This window comes from Dreissena polymorpha, chromosome 4 (assembly GCF_020536995.1).
Source record: "Dreissena polymorpha isolate Duluth1 chromosome 4, UMN_Dpol_1.0, whole genome shotgun sequence".
Taxonomy (NCBI): domain Eukaryota; kingdom Metazoa; phylum Mollusca; class Bivalvia; order Myida; family Dreissenidae; genus Dreissena; species Dreissena polymorpha.
In genome coordinates, this window is record NC_068358.1 from 54,210,550 (window position 1) to 54,230,894 (window position 20,345).

Below are 20,345 nucleotides of genomic sequence, written 5' to 3' on the forward strand. Positions count from 1 at the left end.
TACCTGGTTGATAGAAAGGAAACAGTACAACCGACGACACGAAACCGTTACAATACTTGGAGAAAACACACTTACCTGACATACCACAATGGACTCCATCCAAACCACCCCAGAATTCCCCCCCCCCCCCAATTTATTTTTCTTTTTTGTTGTTATTTTTGAAAGATCATCTACTAAATTACCACACACCCACATTAAACCCCCCTCTCCACCCTAATACTTAATGTAATGAAGAAAGTTTTCCGCAAATCTGCACTTAAGACAATTCAGCCACTTTGATACTGTAATGATCAAAAACAGAGACCCGAAATTCATAAACAAACAAAGAACATTGAAAGAAAATAATATCTTTCTTTTTACAAACAAAGACAACGACGATCTCAAAAATTAAGGCTGAAAGAAAATGAATCTAGAAGAAATTTCAGTTATTTAGCACACAATAAGTTCATTGAGAGAAAAAAAAACAAAGAATTCAATAAGCAATAAAAAAAGCGGGGTAGAACAAGGAATTTCAAACAAAAGAAAGAGTCGCAAAGAGAACCTTTAGGCAATTACCTACATTACAACTCATTGAAAAAGAAAGAACATTGAAATCGAAAAGGAAAGCAAAGCAGAATGAAGAATTTCAAACAAAAGAAAGAGTCACAAAGAGAACCTTTAGGCAATCACCTACAATACAACTAATTGAAAAAGAAAGAACATTCAATTCAAAGATGAAAGCAATGCAGAATGAAGAATTTCAAACAAAAGAAATGGTCGCAAAGAGAACCTTTAGGCAATCACCTACAATACAACTCATTGAAAACAAAGAACATTCAATTCAATGAGGAAAGAAAGGCAGAATGAAGAATTTCAAACAAGCGAAAGGGTCGCAAAGAGAACCTTTAGGCAATCACTTACAATACAACTCATTGAAAAACAAAAAACATTCAATTCAATGTTTAAAAACAAAATCAGATGCTTATAATTTAGAAACAGAACGAATAAAGAAAAAACAATGGAGGTCAATTTTGAGAAATACAAGTTAAGAGGCCATATTAAATCGAGTGCAAAAAGCAGCAAAAAGAGAAAGTAATAATTAACTAGAGCATGAATGTATTGCTTCTAAACAAAGGAAGTCAGGTAAAACGATGAATGATTGTATTGAAAAATTCCATGCAACAGTTGAGATTGGGCCAATCTTTATCTGCAGTTGATGTGAACAAACCTGGTTCCGACAAAGTGTGTCTGAAGCTACATGCCTGTCAAAAGAAGACAAGGAAAAGTATTTGACTACTTTGGTGTCTGTTGATGCAAAACAGTGGATTTGTACTACATGTAAAGTAAATATTGCCCAAAGAAAAATACCAACGCTGTCGGTATTTAAAGGCATGCAATAGCCAGTTAACCCAAAATAATTAGATCTTCACCAATTAGAGGAACGCTTAATTGCTTTAAGAATATCTTTCATGCAGATACGAGAATTGCCCAGGGGACGACAGTTGTCTGTAAATGGAAATGTTGTAAATGTACCTGTTGATATACAACCTGTTGTTAACGCTCTGCCAAGGCCGCTTGATGAAAATATAACAATTGCTGTGAAAAAAAAGATGTCATATAAATCCTCTGCTTTTTCGGAAAATGTTCGTCTATTGATTGTTTAAGCTGCTTTGGACTGGTTAATTAAACATAGTGATTTGTACAAAAACACTAATATTGCATTAGATCCAGATTAGAAAAGAACTGTTACTGAGTCCAAGTCTGATGAAGCAGAAATTTTTTTGTGTAACACACCAGATAACTCACTACCTGATGGTAATCACTCTGAGTCATGTAATGAAAATGGATCAAAACAAGACCCTCATGATTCAGATGCTGAAGAAGTGGTTCAAGAAAATGTTGGAAACATTGATACTCTATTAGATGATGAAAATATTGAAAATAGAAATGCAACATTCACATTTGCACCAGGTGAAGGTCAAAGGCCATTGAGTTTATATCAAGATATGGATGTAGAATATCTCTGTTTTCCTTTTATTTTATGTGGTCAGAGACGATTGGATAACGAGCAAATGCTTGTTCCAGTTCATTATAGCGACATTGCTAAATGGGAATTACGCAGTAAAGAAAGACGAGCTGCTAACAGTGTTCAAAACATATTTTTCAAACTGAAGAAAATGCAAATGAAACAATTAAATGAGTAACGTTGAGTCAATCTTGCTGTTCGAAGATGCAATTATAGCAGCAAGAAAATTACTGTCATTCAGGCTAAAGATCCAAATGTCGTGGACAATATGGTTAAAAAGATGAAGGCTATTACATATTGGAGCAACTGCGCAATTCTCCAGCCTATTTGGAAACAAGGAAAAAATTTTTTTTTCAATGATTACACAATTAGGGTTGCCAACATGGTGTTTGTCACTATCTTCTGTTGATACTAGGTGGCCTGATCTACTAAAAATGCTCTCAAAGTTGAATCAAGACAAGCAATGAAATAATACACAGATTGAAAATCTTACTTGGGAAGAAAAAATAAAGCTCATACAAAAAGATCATGTAAAATGTTCAAGATATTTTGACCACAGGGTTCAGGAGTTTATCAAAATTGTGCTGACAAGTGAGCGTAAACCCTTGGCAAATTAACAGATTATTTTACAGAGTTGAATTCCAACAGCGTGGTTCTCCACACATTCACATGCTTGTATGGATAGACAAGGAACACAATTGTTACAAAACCAGGTTTTCAATGTGAAAAAAAGTCAGATAAAGGGAGACAACTAAAACTGAACTGATTTAATCATATGAAGGACATAGGTATGACACGAACAAGCTCATTTTTAGCCATGTTTGACCTTTGAACTCAATGTGTGACCTTGACCTTGGAGATATCGACGTATTTCTTTCGCGCGACACACCGTCTAATGATGGTGAACAAATGTGCCAAATGATTTTAAAATCTCACAATAAACGACAAAGTTATGGCCCGGACAAGCTTGTTCCGCCCGCCAGCCCGCCAGTCCGCCAGCGCGCCCGCCCGCCGACATTCGCCAATCTTATAACCAGTTTTTAACTTCGGAAAACCTGGTTAAAAATGCTCAAAAGTTTGGAGTTAACAGCAATGAAGAAATATCTCTTTATATGAATCAATTTTTGCAGTTCTCTTCTTAAAATGATGCTCTTGGCTTCTTAGATGAACTTCAACTTCATAAACACTCAAGAACCTGTCGCAAGAGAGAAGACAAATTGTGTCGCTTTGGTTGTCCACTGCCTCCACTTTCTGAGACCATTGTTTTAGATCATCTTGAAGAAGACAAAGACAACAACTATAAATTGTATCAAAATCTTAAAACGAAAATAAATTATCAGAAAGATGGGTATGCTATAACATATGAGGATTTTTTCAAAACTGCTGTGCAGATGCCTGAAGCAGAATACATCAAGTGCTTACGAAGTTCTTTGGCAGCTTCCAAAGTCTTCTTAAAGCGATCTCCTAAAGACATACGAGTCAATTTATATAATGAATATGTTTTGAAAGCTTGGAGGGCAAACATATACATTCAGTTTGTTCTTGACCCTAATGCACGTGCGATGTACATTGTTTCATACATAAGTAAATCACAGAGAGGTATGAGTAATTTAATGCATGCTGCAGCAAAAGAAGCAAAAAAATGGAAATCTTGATATGACAAGTGCGACATATTGACAATGTCTTTTCAAAAAGTGTTGAAGTAAGTGCCCAAGAAGCTGTATATTTAGTTCTTGGAATGTCACTCACAAAGAGCGCCAGAGATGTTGTATTCATCAACACTTCCCCTAAAAATCAACGTATTCGATTGTTAAAGCAAAAATCACTGCTTGATGAATGCCAAATGATTCAACAGATGTTATGTCAGACAACCTCTCTTACAAAGATATTCTAGGCGTCCACCAGCTTTAAACAATTGGTGCTTAGCTGATTATGTTTCTCAGATTAACATTCATAATCCAGAAAATTTGCCAAAAGTAAATGATGAAGAGAGTGAGGAAAATCTTGTTGCAGATGATGACAAGGATTCTCACGAGTATGATGATGTCACATTTGGAACTGATGATACTATTTTTACATTATAAAATGGTGTAAAAATATGAAGAAGGAAAAATAAGAAAGTCATTTTTGTTATGTCCGTTTCAATAAAAAACTGATGAATAAAATCACTTCAGAGAAAAGCTGCTGCTATTTTATCCATGGAAGATGAAGACAAAGGTTTGCTCGGGAAGTTTGATACTTTCAAATCTCACTATCTGTCTATGCAGAGAATCATTGATGCCAAAGGTAAAAAGTATGAATATTTTGCAGATGAATTAGAGCTAGTTAGAGAAGTAGTTGAAGCAGACTGTGATGGTTTTGCTGACATAGCACCATGTACCGAACAAATGGAAGGCGACACTGCTGAGGAAGAAGCTATTGATTCTAAATTATTTATTTACTTCAATCCTGATAGAGTATTTGAACAAACATAATATGATATTGGTAATGAACTTGGTTGTTATGTTTCTGCTCCAACAACTGTAACAAATTAAAACATTTTATCTAAAACTGACTACAGAAAACTCATACGTAACCTAAATACAAAACAAAAGCAATTCTACAATCATGTCATTCATTGGATCATAACCAGAGATGAGCCCATTTACACATTTCTTACTGGTGGTGCTGGCGTTGGAAAAAGTATTGTTATAAAAGCGTTGTACCAAACATTATATCGATTTCTAAACATGAAAGATGGGGGAAATGCTGATGATGTAAGAGTGCTTCTTTGTGCTTTTACTGGCAAAGCTACCTTCAATATTAATGGATCAACTATCAGCATTTATGCAAAAGTATAAGCAATCTGATCAAACATTAACATGTGACAATTTGAATTCATTTCGATCAAAATATAGTTTATCAGTAGTAATCATTGATGAAGTTTCGATGGTTAGCAATTCCATGCTCTGCTACATTGATCAAAGACTTCAAGAACTTAAAGGAACAAGAAAACCGTTTGGTGGTGTAAGTGTCATTGCAGTTGGCGATTTCTACCAGTTAAAACCTGTTAGTGGAAATGGGATATTTAATGATTTAACTTGTGATGCAACAGCGTTAGCTTCCAACCTTTGGAAAGAATATTTTAACATTTTTGAACTAACTGAAATAATGAAACAAAAAGACGCCTTGAATTCTCCCAGTAACTCAACAGGCTCAGAGTAAATCAGGCTACAGATGTTGATATGGCAAGACTAAAACTATTTGAAATAAGCGTTTCTTCTCCTTTATATGACATCAATGCCCCCGGCTCTTTGCAGAGAACTTTTTTCATGCACTCTTTCAATGATTCCCTTATCAGTAAAATGGCAACAGAAAAAGTTATAATATCAAGTTTAACCAGCTTGGTTTCTTTAAAGCTTACCAGAGACATGCTATAACATTCAATGAGGAATTTGCCCAACGATCCAAATAAAACTGCAAACCTTCACAGTTTCCTTACTGTAGCTGTTGACATGATTTATGACTTAACTGTGAACAACTATACAGAATATGGGCTTGCAAATGGTGCAACATGTGTTGTCAAGTATGTTGAATACAAACAGACAGAAACCACTCGTCCAAGCATTATTTGGGTTCAGTTAGATAATGAAATAGCCGGACTTGAAACAAGAGTGAACTATAAGAATCGTCGATTTATCATGCAGAAATTGATGCTAACTGGACACCTATTTTGATATAGAGACCATTTACTTACAAGAGAAAAACATTCCAGCCATCAGGAGGTCGTTATGGGCACAGAGCTCAAGGAAGTACTTTAGACAAAGTTGTGATTGATTTATCACAGCGCAAAATTAGAAAAGTTCCACATCTGCATTATGTTGCACTAAGTAGAGTAAGATCTCTATCAAAATTACAAATGTTGAATATCAATCAGCTTGCATTGCACGTTGATGAACAGGTGCATGCAGAAATGGAAAGATTGCGACAACATGCTTCACTTTAACTGTGTTACACACACTTGGAGCATTTTGATTCAAATCAGTTTTTCAAAATTGTTTTCAATAATTGCAGGTCTTTAATCTTGTATTTTGATGATATAAAGGTTGATCATGATGTACTATCTTCACACATTGCTGCATTTGCAGAAACATGTTTATGTTTCAAAGATGACACTGAAAACTACTCGATTCCATTCAGTGTGATAAAGAATAATCAAAATGACAACAATCCAAATAGAAGACCTCCACATTGTTTGATTGTGTATATTAAACAAGATTTCAAAATTCTTAACAGCACTACTTTCAGTGATGAAAACCTTGATCATTCTGTACCTTTATGTAAAAATTGGTTGTGATGAAAAACAAATTGTATTTATTTACAAAGCGCCGTCTTTGTCATTCCCACATTTTAAAGAAAAATTTCAATTCCATCTTAGTCAATCTTTTATTTAATCTATAGCTGCAATATTTATTGAAGATTTCAACATTAATGCTGAAACAGACAACATGCTCTGGCAAATTATGATGGACACCTATGCATGTAAACAGTTAATCAATTCTGCCACAACAGACTTTGGATCAACTCTAGATTTGATATTCACTCAACTTGAAGGTGTAATAGAAAATTATTGGCCAGACCATAAATTAATATATTTTGCTGAAAAAATAAAATAATTATTTGAAGAAATATAAATACTTTTTTGTTCTATCACGTGCCATATTTCAAGACTACAGTTGCGCATACTTAGTTACCTGTTGCGGGTGTTTGTTTATCAGTGGAGACTTGGTGATAAAATGTTGGTATCAAAGAAATTTTATACATGCTGAAATTAATAGTTAAGAGCCAGAGTTCAATGTTTTAATATTAATTGGCACCGACTGACACCAAGTTGAACACTGATTACTTATCCATATATCTATATATTGGAGTTGAACCATAATGACATACCCACACTGTTGAGACTGGAGTTATTATATATAACTGACTGGAGATGCTTTCGAAATTTTGATCATTTACTGGATCTGACAAGGAGTTTACACAGACACTAACATGAAATTGAACACTGATTACTGATCCATATACATGTATCTATATACTTGGAGTTGAAACCATAATGACATGCCCACACTGTTGAGACCGGAGTTGTTATATTTAATTGAATGGGGTTGCTTTCAAAATTTCGATCATTTACTGGATCTGACAAGGAGTAATACTGACACTAACTTGGAGTTGAACACCGATTACCGATCCATATATCTATATACTTGGAGATACAATAATGGCATATTCACACTGAAGTAGCAATATTTTGCTCACGGAGTTCCGTTCGAAATCAGTATATTTTACTGGCACTGACTTTACTTGAACACTTGTTAATGATCCATATATCTATATACTTGGAAATGTAACATTAATGGTATTTACACACTGAGGGGCCTGGTTTTGCAATTTTAATATACAGGATACATGAAACTACTTACATGTAGGTGAAGTGTTAGCTTCTGGTATGAATTTAGTTTGTGTTATACCATACAGTTAAATGAACCAACATGACCTATAACCATTACAAACATTAGAAATCCGAAATGCTGTCACCTTTGTTGTTTGGATTGTGATCATGTCAATTATCTGCATGGCTTACTTTCGGTTTCACATGTTAAGTACTGTCAAAGTGACAAACGCTTGTTTGAAAACCATGAAAGCCATGGTGCGGGGCATTTTTCATAATATGGCTACAGTAAGACCTTTTTAACATTCTAGAGGCCACATTTATTTTCTGAGCTGTATGAAACCTGATCAGAAGATCTATCCCAATTATATCTAGGACGAGTTCGATAATGGTTCCGCTTGGTTGAAAACATGCCTGCCAAGGTGCAGGGCATTTTCCTTTATATGGCTATAGTAAAACCTTGATAACACTATAGAAATCACATTTATTGTCCAATCTTTTTGAAACTTGGTCAGAACTTTTTTTCTCATGATATCTTGGATGAGGAAGAAAATAGTTCTGTTGAACAAACATGGCCACTTGTGGTGGGGCATTTTTAGCTCGACTATTATATATGAAATATATATAGTGGAGCTATCCTACTCACCCCGGCGTCGGCGTTAGCGTGCAAATGTTAAAGTTTGCGTACCACTTCAAACTTTTTTCAATGTCCCTTGATATATTGCTTTCATATTTTGCAAACTTCTTAACAAACATGACCCCAATCTATAAACAAGAGCATATAACTGTATCAAGCATTTTGTAAGAATTATCGCCCTTTTTTATTTAGAATATTCATATTATTGATAAATCTATGTTAAAGTTTGCGTACCACCTCAAATATTGTCAATGTCCCTTGACATTTTCCTTACATATTTTGCAAGCTTTTTACCAACATGACCCCAATCTATTAACAAGAGCAGACAACTGTACCTAGCATTTGTAAGAATTATGGCCCTTTTTTGTCTTAGTTACTGAATATTTTGTTAAATTTTGTGTTTAGATCCAATTGACTTCTAAAGTATCAAAGCTATTGCTTTCAAACTTCAAATATTTTCTTTCTATCATTAGGGTACTGTACCTGGCAAGTTCAATTTGACCTTGACCTTTGAATGACATTGACCCTCAAGGTCAAGAGAATAAATTTTAGTTAAATCGCCATAACTTCTTTATTTATGATCAGATTTTATAATTACTTTGATAAAACAACACTTACCTGAATACCACAATATATTCCACCCAAACAATACCTCACGCCCAAACCCAGAATCCCTGCCCCCCCCCCCAATTTTTATTTTTATTTTTCCTTTTTATATTTGTGAAAGATCGTCTAATAAATGACCACACAGTATACCCCCCTCTCACCCCCCCCCCTTACCCAACCCAAAAAGATTTGTTTGTTTTAAACATGGTTAAAAACAAACAAACAAATATTTATTTACTTTATTTTTGAAGGACCGTCCAAACTTTCCACCCAAGCTATTGCTATCAAACTTGAAATAAAATCTTATAAGTTTGTTTTATGTCTTTACAAATGTTCAATAGATTGTGGAAAATATACCTGAACTATTACCTTGACCTTATTGAATAATTTGAATAATTTCCCCATTATGGCTTACGTTATACTGTCAAGCACTTGAAAAGTCGAGCGCGCTGTCCAAAGACAGCTCTTGTTCCTTATATTGCTGTAATAAAACCTTGCGAACGCTCTAATAGCACATTTATAGTCAAGTTTTTATTGACCTTGGTAAGAACAATTTTGTAATGATATCTCGAATAATTTCAAAGATGGTTACAGTCTGTTTTAAAGCATGGGTGCAGGTCATTTTTCCTTATATGTCTATAATTAAACATTTTTAACCCTATTAAAATAACGGTTATAGTTCAACCTTCAAGAAACATTGTTGCAACATTTGTTTTAATGGTATTTTAGGTTGCACAGAAAACAGGCCAGTTCCTTTGTATCTCAGGTGAGCGACTTTCCTTTCAGGCCCTCTTGTTCATTTTCCGATGAACCCACTTCGTATGCAAATTTAAACATGAATATTCATGGCGCTACTTTCTGGTCATAAACAAGTTGCCCAAATGACGTTATGTTTTGCGCGGAACTTAATGGCGTTGTTTTTTATTGGTCAGTGGCAAAATGACGTTATACAACTGAAAATAGATTCAAATGCTAGATTAAAAAGGACTTTTATGACCCTTACCACGATATAATTTCAGCTTTAAGATCATTTTGTGTTGTTATTATAAGAATTGAATAGCATTTTTCTTCATTTCATGGGTGTATGAACTGTCGGGAAAAATACACCTAATTTATGCATAAATGCAAATTAGGCATAATTTTCTCGACAGTTCATACACCGATAGAATGCAGAAAATTGCTATTCAAATCTAATATAAAATTGCAGTTTTGAAGCATAAGAAAATTGATCAGAAAACGTTTAAGTAGCTGAAAAGGTGTTGGCACATTGGTATGAATGCGTCGTACAAACATTTGACTGCCACAGCCCTTTCCCCGCCCCAGTACTTATCAAACAATTTGTATGAAAATAAATGGGCAATGCTCTGTGAAAAATGGGTTTAATGCATGTGTGTAAAGTGTAGTCTCAGATAAGCCTGTTCAGGCTTATCAGGGACGACACTTTCCGACCAAACTGGATTTTTGCTTTAAAGGAAAAGGAAACGAACAATACCATAAAAGCGGAAAGTGTGATCCCTGATTAGCCTGTGCGGACTACTTAGGCTTATCGGGGACGACACTTTACGCACATGCAGTAAACCCCATTTTCACAGAGCAGGGTCCAAAACATTTAGAAAAGTGATGGTAAAGAAATATGTACGGCCGCATGAGGAGATTGAACCTAGGTCCCCATCTTTAAAATCAAGGTCACACGTAGAGGTAAAATGTCTAATTTGTCTAATGTTTAATCTCTCTGTTGTCTTTGACTAGGTGTGAAACTGTCTGAAATGTTATCTTGCTGGAGTTGTGTTTGTCCGGATGAAACAACTTTTTCTGATAATTTCATCTATTATTACTTGATGTCTATTGGCCTGCTCTTCCTGCTTCACAGTTGTCAGTGTTATGCTATGTTTTGGCATAGATTTTATGGATCTCAATGAACATGGTTTTGATGGAACCTCTTAGGCAACATCCTTTAGCGCGTAAAGCATAGTTATTTATTGCTGTCATGCTGTTCCCCTATGATTGTTCAGGAAGTTATGGCCCTTTGATTATATATGATATACTAGGTGTTATCGTTTCTGCTATCTCAGGAACTACAGACCTGAATTTGATGTAACGTTACATGAAACATATTTCAACACACAAAAAAACTACAGAAATTGTTTAATGGATAAACTTACATTGAGAGCATTACCCTTGGGAAAAATTAAGATGCCAGGACTTGTGCCCTGGTTCAAACAAAGTCATGCAATGAACATAGACAGGGGATTCAGACAGACGGTGGACGCCCCCTTCTCCTCCATCACCTCTTTTCAAAGTTAATGCACATCATTAATTTTGTTGAGAGGGGACTGCTGCGTTCCTTTACATATTGTCAAAAAATTGTTGTAAAAACTTTTCCATAATCCAACATTGACTACCATTTATTGTATGTATACAAATTGATGCAATCTATATAAGGCGGCATTTAGCAATCCATGATACTTTGTTGGACTTGTAGGTTATTTCCTTAATGATGGTGTTGCTCATGGTTTATTATTATTCTCCGCCCCCAACAAATTCAGAAAATTCAGACAACTATCTTGGCTAAATCAGACACTGGACTTGTGGTCAAGGACAATAATATTCCACAGGTACCAACCAATTCAGACAATGACCTCTGACCTCTTCCTCCACAGGTGCACGTGGTGGAGGTGAAAGGCCTCAAGTCTCTGGCTCCCAACAACATTGTGTACTGCACAATGAAGGTCGAGGGCGGAGAAAAGCTGCCGACCGACAAGGCAGAAGCCTCAAAGCCCAGCTGAGACTCTCAGGGGGACTTCACCATCACTCACCCGCTGCCGGTCGTCAAGGTGAAGCTGTACACGGAGAGCTCCGGCATGCTCAGTCTCGAGGAAAAGGAGCTGGGAAAGGTCAGTGCTTATGTTGATTGTTGCTTTTGAGCTGTGGTCTGGGAAAATGGGGCTAAATATATGTGCATTTAATGTTGTCACAGATTAGCCTGTGCAGGCTGTGAAACTTAATCAGGTTTGACACTTTCTGCTTTAATTGTATTTTATGTTTAATGGGAGCTTCTTCTTAGCAAAAGTCTAGTCGAGGAAAAAAGTGCTGTCCCTGTTTAGCCTGTTTGGACTGCACATGCTAATCTGTAGAAAACTTACCTCAAAGGCATTTAGCCTCTTTTTTCCCAAAGCAAAGCTTATTTATTTTATTTCTTTGTTTCTTCTTTTTGTGCCACAAATAATTAAATCTGCTCAACGAAACCTCTGCTTTATAATGCATTGTACACTTTACACATCTGATAAATGGTGTAGTTTGTGTTCATTAAATTCTTAAACATATTAAGGTAGCGCACCCCTAATGGGCACATATCCAAATATAATTTAATTAATTATTTTCCTAATCAGCATCATTTCACTTAACTACATGCAAATTTGTAGGTAGGCTTTCCATGCTTTAAAAAAAATATACCGATTTTTGAAAAACCACCCGCACGCTAGGCTTTTGTCCAGTTTATTTTCACCCCTGGGGTATATAAAAGTTCCATAATTCATTCAAATTTCCAAATACGGTCATGCAGTTGGTGTGTACAGATGCAGTAAAGGTGTTTAACATTTAAACAAGATAAAATAAGTATTCTTTTACAGACATTTATTTTTTACAAATTTTTATCTACGGAATAGCGCCATGAAATGTAAGTGATTTTAGCCAAGTAAAAATTGGGTCGGTTAAAAACAAAGTGTCATAAAATTCAAAATACTATCATTTAAGTTATATTTTAAACTAATTTTTTTATAGAAACACTTTAATTATACAGCAAAATACCAAGAAATAGACAGATTTACCGTTTACTTTTTGAAATAAAAATAAAAATGCAACATGCATCATTCGTATTTTCAGCAGTAAATTACCCAATTTAGCCATTACGTTGTTTTAATTTTAAAAATTGAAGGATGTGCATACAATTTTCAACATATTTAACAATAAACATAGCTTATATGCTATATTAAATCAAATTACGTTAGAAAAGAAATAAAACGCGTCGCAAAAAGTATGCAATGTCGGCAGGATTCGAACCTGCGCGGGAAGATCCCAAAAGATTTCTAGTCTTTCGCCTTAACCACTCGGCCACGGCAATTTCACATCCGATCAACCTTAAATTAGATATCCATAAGTAAACAGGTAAAATGGCTCGTCAATCTTTGAAGAAATCGCGAAATCGTATTTTTCAGATGATAATTGGATCAAAGTAAATATTTATAGTGAAAATAATGTATTCTAAATGAATTAGGTAAACACATAACGAAATTCGAAGTTTGATAAAAAATAAAATGCATCGGTCGGAAATAACCGATCATTAAAGATCGGCAATGATCGTAAAATAAATCGCGGGAAATCATTAGAGGTGCGCTACCTTAATCGGCATAAATGGCCAGAATACAAACATTTAGATTGGTGTTATTATATTCGATTATCGGATATATATGCCCATTAGAAAAGCGGTATGTACAATTATTAGCTCACCTGAGCACAATGTGCTCATGGTTAGCTTTTGTGATCGTCTTTTGTCCGTAGTCCGTCGTGCGGCGTCAACATTTGCCTTGTTAACACTCTAGATGCCATATTTATTGTCCAATCTTCATGACATTTGGTCAGCAAATTGGCCTCAATAATATCTTTAATGAGTTCGAAAATGGTCACGTTTGCTTGAAAAACATAGCTGCCAATGGGCGGGGCCTTTTGTTTGATATGGCTATATATAGCTATAGTAAAACCTTGTTAACACTCTAAAGGCCACATTTATTGTACGATCTTCATAAAATTTGGTCAGAAGATTCATCCAAATAATATCTTGGACGAGTTCGAAAACGATAATGGTTGCTTAAAAATATGGCGGGGCATTTTTCCTAATATGGCTATATATGGCTAAAGTAAAATCTTGTTAACACTCTAGAGGCCACATTTATTGTCCGATCTTCATTAAACTTGGTCAGAAATTTAATCGCAATAATTTCTTGGACCAGTTCAAAAAATGATGTCAGTTGGTTTAAAAACATGGCCGCCAGGGGCGGGGCATTTGTCATTATATGGCTGTAGTAAAACCTTTTAACACTCTAGAGGTCACATTTATTTTCCGATCTTCATGAAACTTGGTCAGAAGATTTGTCCGAATGATATCTTGGATCAGTTCGAAAATGGTTTCGGTTGCTTTAAAAACATGGCCACCAGGAGGCGGGGCATTTTTCCTATTATGGCTATATATTGCTTTAGTAAAACCTTGTTAACACTCTAGAGGCCACATTTATTGTCCGATTATCATGAAACATGTTCAGACGATTTGTCCCAATGGTATCTTGTATGAGTTCGAAAATGGTTCCGGTTGGTGGAAAAACATGGCCGCCAAGGGGGCGTGGCATTTTTCCTTATTTAGCTTAACCAAACCTTGTTAACACTCTAGAGGCCATATTTATTGTCCGATCAGCATAAAACATGGATAGAAGATTTGTCCCAATTATATCTTGGACAAGTTCGAAAATGGTTCCAGTTGCTCGAAAAACATGGCCACCAGGGGCGGGGCATTTTTTTTTATGGACTTATGAATCTTCATGAAACTTTGTCAGAGTATTTGTTTAAATGATATTTTGGATGTGTATGAAAATGGTTCTGGTCTGTTGAAAAATGTGGCTGCCAGGGTGTTCACTAGTCATGAAAGTTGGTAAGAACATTTCGTTCTAATGACATCTTGGGCTGCACAGAACAGGTCAGTTCATTTGAATCTCAGGTGAGCGACTTTGGGCCTTTCAGGCCCTCTACTTACTCTAACTACATGTTGTTGTGTTAAGTGTATAAAGTGTTTGTAGCTGACCACGTCGGACGTGCGTTGTGCGCCGTGGGTCTTTTGTCGTATACTTTTAGCTTGTTATTGCACTAGATATATTTTACTGACTCTTGATGGAACTTGCTAAAATATTTATTACGAAAATATTCAGGATAATTTCAAATCAAGACTACATGTGTCTTTAAACTGGATCATTAGTTAAATTATTATTTAAATATTTTGTCATTCTATAGTACATATGTATGCCTTAATCTTGATGAAACTCTGTCTGAATGCTATTTTTTTACTTGAAAAATATAGGCTAAAGTGTAAAACTGGGTCACACGCTTCCTCAAACATGGTAAATATGTAAAATTTGACATCCTTTCTATACCAGTAGAGGCCTCTTTAATAACACTTAATGAAACGTGGTAAAAATGTTTATCTTGACCATATCCAAGCCGATTTCAATCCTGTGTTCCGTTATTCCCAAAACAAGGTCACCAGATTTAAAAGTCAGAGATACACCTAGTCTACAATTTAGAGTTTACATGACTGTATGACTCCATCTTGATGAAATAATTTTCTCCATTTCTCATTTTTGACTCAACCTTGATGGAAATTGGTAATTATGTTCATCTTTAAAATATATACGCTGAGCTTTGGCTCAAGAGCGCCCTTACAAATGGTAACAAGGAAAAATCTTATGAAAACATTGCTATCCCTGCCAAATCCACATGTATCACGCAATTTTGATGAAACTTGGTAGTAATGTTAATAGTGACCGCATTTAAGCTTAATATTAATCTGGGTAAGATGTTTCGTAATATTATATCTTAATGGGAAATCTTTGCAAAACCATTGAATAACTATTAAGAACAACTTAATGACTCGGCCTTGATCAAACCCGGCCAGAATGTTTATCCTGACACTATATAAGCCGAGTAAGATTATGGGCACGAATTTTTAAAACAGGATCAACATGTCAAATTTTATCAAGAACACTGTTACCACACGAAATGCCAGATGTTTAAAACTTAATAAGAATCTTCACAACATCTACGGAAAGGTCAAATCTGGACCTTGTGTGTACAAAAACTTAGTTGCGTAGTCATTTCTTAGAATCCCCCATGTTACCAGTCACACATTTGTGCCTCAATAGATATGAAACGTTATTTAGGCTCAGTTTGAATTAGGATCTTATATGTCCAGAAACTAATTTTGACAATCGGTTTTCCGCGACTCAGGAAAATGCTTATTCCTTGCGATAGTTTCTCAGAAAGTTTTATTTGTATGCACACAATCCGCCTTCCGCCGTTAACATTTCTTTCAAGTTCGTTGTGGCGTTATTGATAAGGTGTCCGCTTACCGATTGGTAGCAAAGCTCCAAATATTTTTTCAGCCAAGGGGTATTTCGCTCGTGAACTTTTTAATTGATGAGTACAAATCTAAATCCGATAATTTTAAGGAGTATTCAAAGGATCTGAATTAATAATAAATTGTACATGTAATGTTAACTCGCTTTAACAAGCAGTCGTGTACACAAGAAAGCAATCACTTTTGTTTTATTTAACAGTTTTTCTGATTTTTGCCCTTGGCTCATAAGCAGCCATTAATCTCTTTTTTCGTCTTGATTTGGCAAGCCACTGTTTAGCACACACTGTACAGCCACGATCAAAATATTCTAAGCTTGGCCCACAAAACTTGTTTATTATATGTGTATTTTTGCGCCATGTAAAAAGTGCTTGAAGGTAAAAGGTTTTTCCATAGTGCCACACATACTGTGAAATCATTTATTTTTGCCAGTACGAAATTTCGTCATTTTTATAAAAATGACGTTTTCGTCAGCACTTAAATTCGCCAATTCCCGACTTTGAAAAAAAATGCTTCAGTCAATATCCGATTTGTTTGTCCAAAATATATCGCGGTTGCGAAAAATCGTTGTGGGGAAAGAGGGAAGACACTTGAGAGTCACTTGCAGGAGGTGGAACCTGTTTGTCACATGTCAATATACTAGTCTTTTGTTAACAGGTGATCAGTAATTTACCTCCATTAGTGTATCATTATTATGATTAGCGGATTAGTGGGACCGAATAACGGTTAACGATTGTTTGAAACCCGGGTTTGAAACAGTGAGGCCAGTTGCCAATTGGTCCTATTCATTTATTATCATGGCCAAACTAATAACAATCTTACCTTTATCGGCGAAAATTAGAGAAGGTGCGAAGATTATTGGTTATAATTAGTGTTAGCAAACTATTTGGTCAGTTTTTAATAAAGTTTCAAGAGTTTTGCATCGTAAATATTTGATCACTTTAAGTACAATAATTTTTGGAACTGTAAAATTAACAGTGCATTATGGGACAGCGGTTTCATAAAGCAAAGTTCAGATTTAATTGTAACAACCAATTGACGAGTGAGTTTAAATTAGATTGAATGCAATAGGATACAAAGCAATGCTTTATTGCGACATACTCAGTCATTCGAAACACGTGCTTTCCGAGGATTTCCTGGAAATCGCGCAAAAATAAAAGTGATTTTTTTAAAACAATTTGCCTACGTTTGGATGGAACTAATCGTCATGTTTGCTAATTTCTCTCTACCTGTTACGTTTTCAATTGCTAAAAGTAACAATTTTTGAAACATATATCGTAAAACTTGTAAAAGATGTCAATGATTAAACAGATCGATAGCCCATAAAACGAAGCACAAGCTATTTTTACACCTGTATTGTAGTTAAACGCAAACAACCAAACAAAACAAAATGTTCTGTATTTATTTGTAATCAATGCGGAGAATGTATACGGTAAGTATATACATCACCATCTTTTAATTGTGTTTATTGTCTTTGATCCGAATCTAATCCGTTGCGTGGAGGCTGTATAATCTTCTGCAGCAATACGGAAAAACACAATACACACAATGGATAATAAAGTTGTTAACAAATAGCGCTTATCATTACAATTCTACCTAAACGAAGTCAACGCAGTCGATACAGCTGTACTGCTTTCGCGTTTTAGAGTAATGTCACGTGTCACTTAAGTACAATGTGTAATCTACACCCTTTTGTGTCAAAACCGGATTTATCTTGATTACGTAACAGACGGAGAATGTATGCGTGGCTTACGTTGGATTTTAGTGCCTCATGCCTTTGGTAATTTGTCTTAATTTGTTCAAATATGGGACTGACGAAATATACGAAAATTAATGCCTGACGATATATAATGGTTTCACAGTAGATGAACTGATACCAAAATTATATGCTTGAAGTTGGGTGATTCGGGTTTTATCGAATGTGATGTCAAATGTTTTCACAATAAGCGTATATCGATTCACAACAATGCAGCGTTGTGTCAACATCGGCCTTTATCGTGGGCCAAAATGAAATGATACCGTTCTGGCTGAGGAGTAAATAAGGTCGGGAACCACATTCTATACATAGATGGTGATGTCACTACGTTTTTACCGGTGTGGACACAATGACGGAAACCAGTAATGTTTACATTAATTTATATGCATGTACAAGATAAGTATTGATGCAAAGCATCAAAGGGCGTCGAAAATTTCAGTGTAAAAGGCACTCAATGAAGTTACTTGGAACGATTTTTTTCTACTGTAAATATTAATATATTGGCCGATTATTTTAAACAACATAGAAAAAGATACTGGTTGTGTGTTATAACTCCCAAATAACCATTATCTATGAAGTTGTGTTATAACCCCCAAATGTTTCAAAGTTCATTTTATTAAAATTGGTTTCCTTTTTTACTGGCATCCGTGTGCAATTTTCATTTATGGAAAAGAACTGTGTGGGTTTTAAAAAATCTGCTTCATCTCACAAAATGCGCATTGATAGTGTCACCTAAAAAAGTCCATACCAAAGGGTCCATACCACCTGGATAGTAATACGTGTCGCGCTTCGCGCTCTATATGTGGTTCTTAAAAAAAACTCCGAGGAGTGCTTGACTCTAGGGAAACGGGTTGCTGGGACACAGCTCCTCCTTGATAAGCGGCTGCTTCCTTTATCACAACTCATTGTTACAATCAATAATACGTGTCGCGCTTCGCGCTCTATATGTCGTAGGGATAGTACTTAGGGCCTATGATAGACAACCATAAACAACAAAAATACATGCAAAATAGATGTGTTGTTTGCATTTATTTGTTGATATAAAAACACGTGTATTTTTTATATATAGAATATCAGGTAAGTATTGATTATAGATCAGGTTTATCATAGGAGGCCTAGAAAACAAAAAGCACGAGCCTTGGCGATTGCTTTTTCGTTTTCGTGCCGAGCATGATAAACCTGGTCTATAATCAACACTAACCTATTATTCTATTTATCCAACTTTTTATTCAGTAAACCTTTTTATTTAAACAAAATTAATTTAACTGGGTAATTTCGCGTTTTCATGAGTGTTTGTCGTACTTTGATAATGACTTAAGTGTTACCAATGTCAGTGTATTACTCCGCGTTCCAAAAATAACCACTGATCAAATATTCATTTTTTAAATCAGAATATCGTTATGTGACACAGAGTCGTGCGTTATTAATTACAATTTTATTTATATTGAATTGCAAATCAAAAAGTTTTATAACATCAATTTAACATTGAGTCGTTATATACAAGGAACTACATTTGCTTACAACGTAGCCTAACAACGTAGCGAGTGACGTTGATTATAGATGAAATTTAATAAACGGGGCTTTACTCAACCGAATTCGCTGTAAAAGTGGGATAAAAGATATTTAAGAGATTTAAGAAATTTTAATTAACGTTGTCATCACGCGGCATCTATTAATTTTAATAAAAATGTGCAACGTTGTATTAGGGTCGCATTAAAACGCAGTATTTTTAAATTCTATTTAAAATAATTCCGCCTGCGAATCGAACCCACCAACTTCCGATCGCCAGGCGGACACATCATCCACTACACCTCGGCGACTGTTGAAAACTTCAGACAAAAATGTTGACTATTTATATAAAGTTTCACCGGTTCGCGTTTTTGCCCAGTCCCTCTGATCTTTTATTAGTGTCCAGTCCCTGTGTTAAGCTATTAATTTAAAGAATTAACTTTGCATTATTGGCAATAAATGTTGTAATAAATATAATAGGCACAAATGCAGTACTTATTTACACTAATTTACAAAAAAAAAATCACCACTATGCAAGATATTTTTAAAACAAAAATATATACATTGATCCGGACAATAACTGCTCCTCCCACAAGCGAAAAAATGCATTACATACTAGTCACCGCTCTCCAGAGCGACGCCAATAAACGGCTAATACGCATTGAAATTGCACACGATGCGTAATCCGAATTTAGACAGGAGTTTTTTTACTCAACAAAATGTTAAGTCATGCGTATTTTCTTTTTTGTCATGCGTATTTTACGCAAATACGCATCTTATCTGGCCCTCTGATTGGTAGGTCACGGGTTCGATCCCAAAAGACACCAAGTACTGGTTATAGGCACCGGAAACGGACTGGATATCGTTTCTATAAGCCTGAGTCTTTCGATGCAATCGAGCTTAAATAGCCTCATGGTACCAACTCTCGAACGATTTTTTGCCGATTTTATTTAATTTGTCAAACTGTTTCAAGTTTTTTAAATTAATTTAAGCTGCTATTTCAGGTAAAAGACTTCTCTTTCTAAAACTATAAAATGTAAAGAAAACAAGCGTTAATAACTCGACCTTACCGTTGGTCAAATGAAGTTAGATGTGTTTACATTTTGCAACCCGTTCGGAACTATTTATCGAACGTTAACTCAAGCAAGCTATCAGGCATTTGCAACACACACATAAACTGGTAGAATAGATGTATTTACATTGCAACTGACGTGGATAATCATTACC

At 35.3% G+C, this 20,345-nt stretch overlaps 1 protein-coding gene and 1 non-coding gene across 2 annotated transcripts in view; one reads left to right on the plus strand and one right to left on the minus strand.

Annotated features, from left to right (window-relative positions):
* Positions 1-20,345, plus strand: part of LOC127879733 (proline-rich transmembrane protein 1-like) — a 94,901-nt gene that overhangs the window by 68,622 nt on the left and 5,934 nt on the right. Inside the window, exon 3 of the mRNA XM_052426750.1 lies at positions 11,340-11,573. Coding sequence (XP_052282710.1) covers positions 11,340-11,573 — 234 coding nt within the window. The remainder of the gene's footprint in view (positions 1-11,339; positions 11,574-20,345) is intronic.
* Trnas-aga (transfer RNA serine (anticodon AGA)) lies at positions 12,718-12,800 on the minus strand. Its single transcript has one exon. It is a non-coding gene; the product is annotated as a tRNA-Ser (tRNA).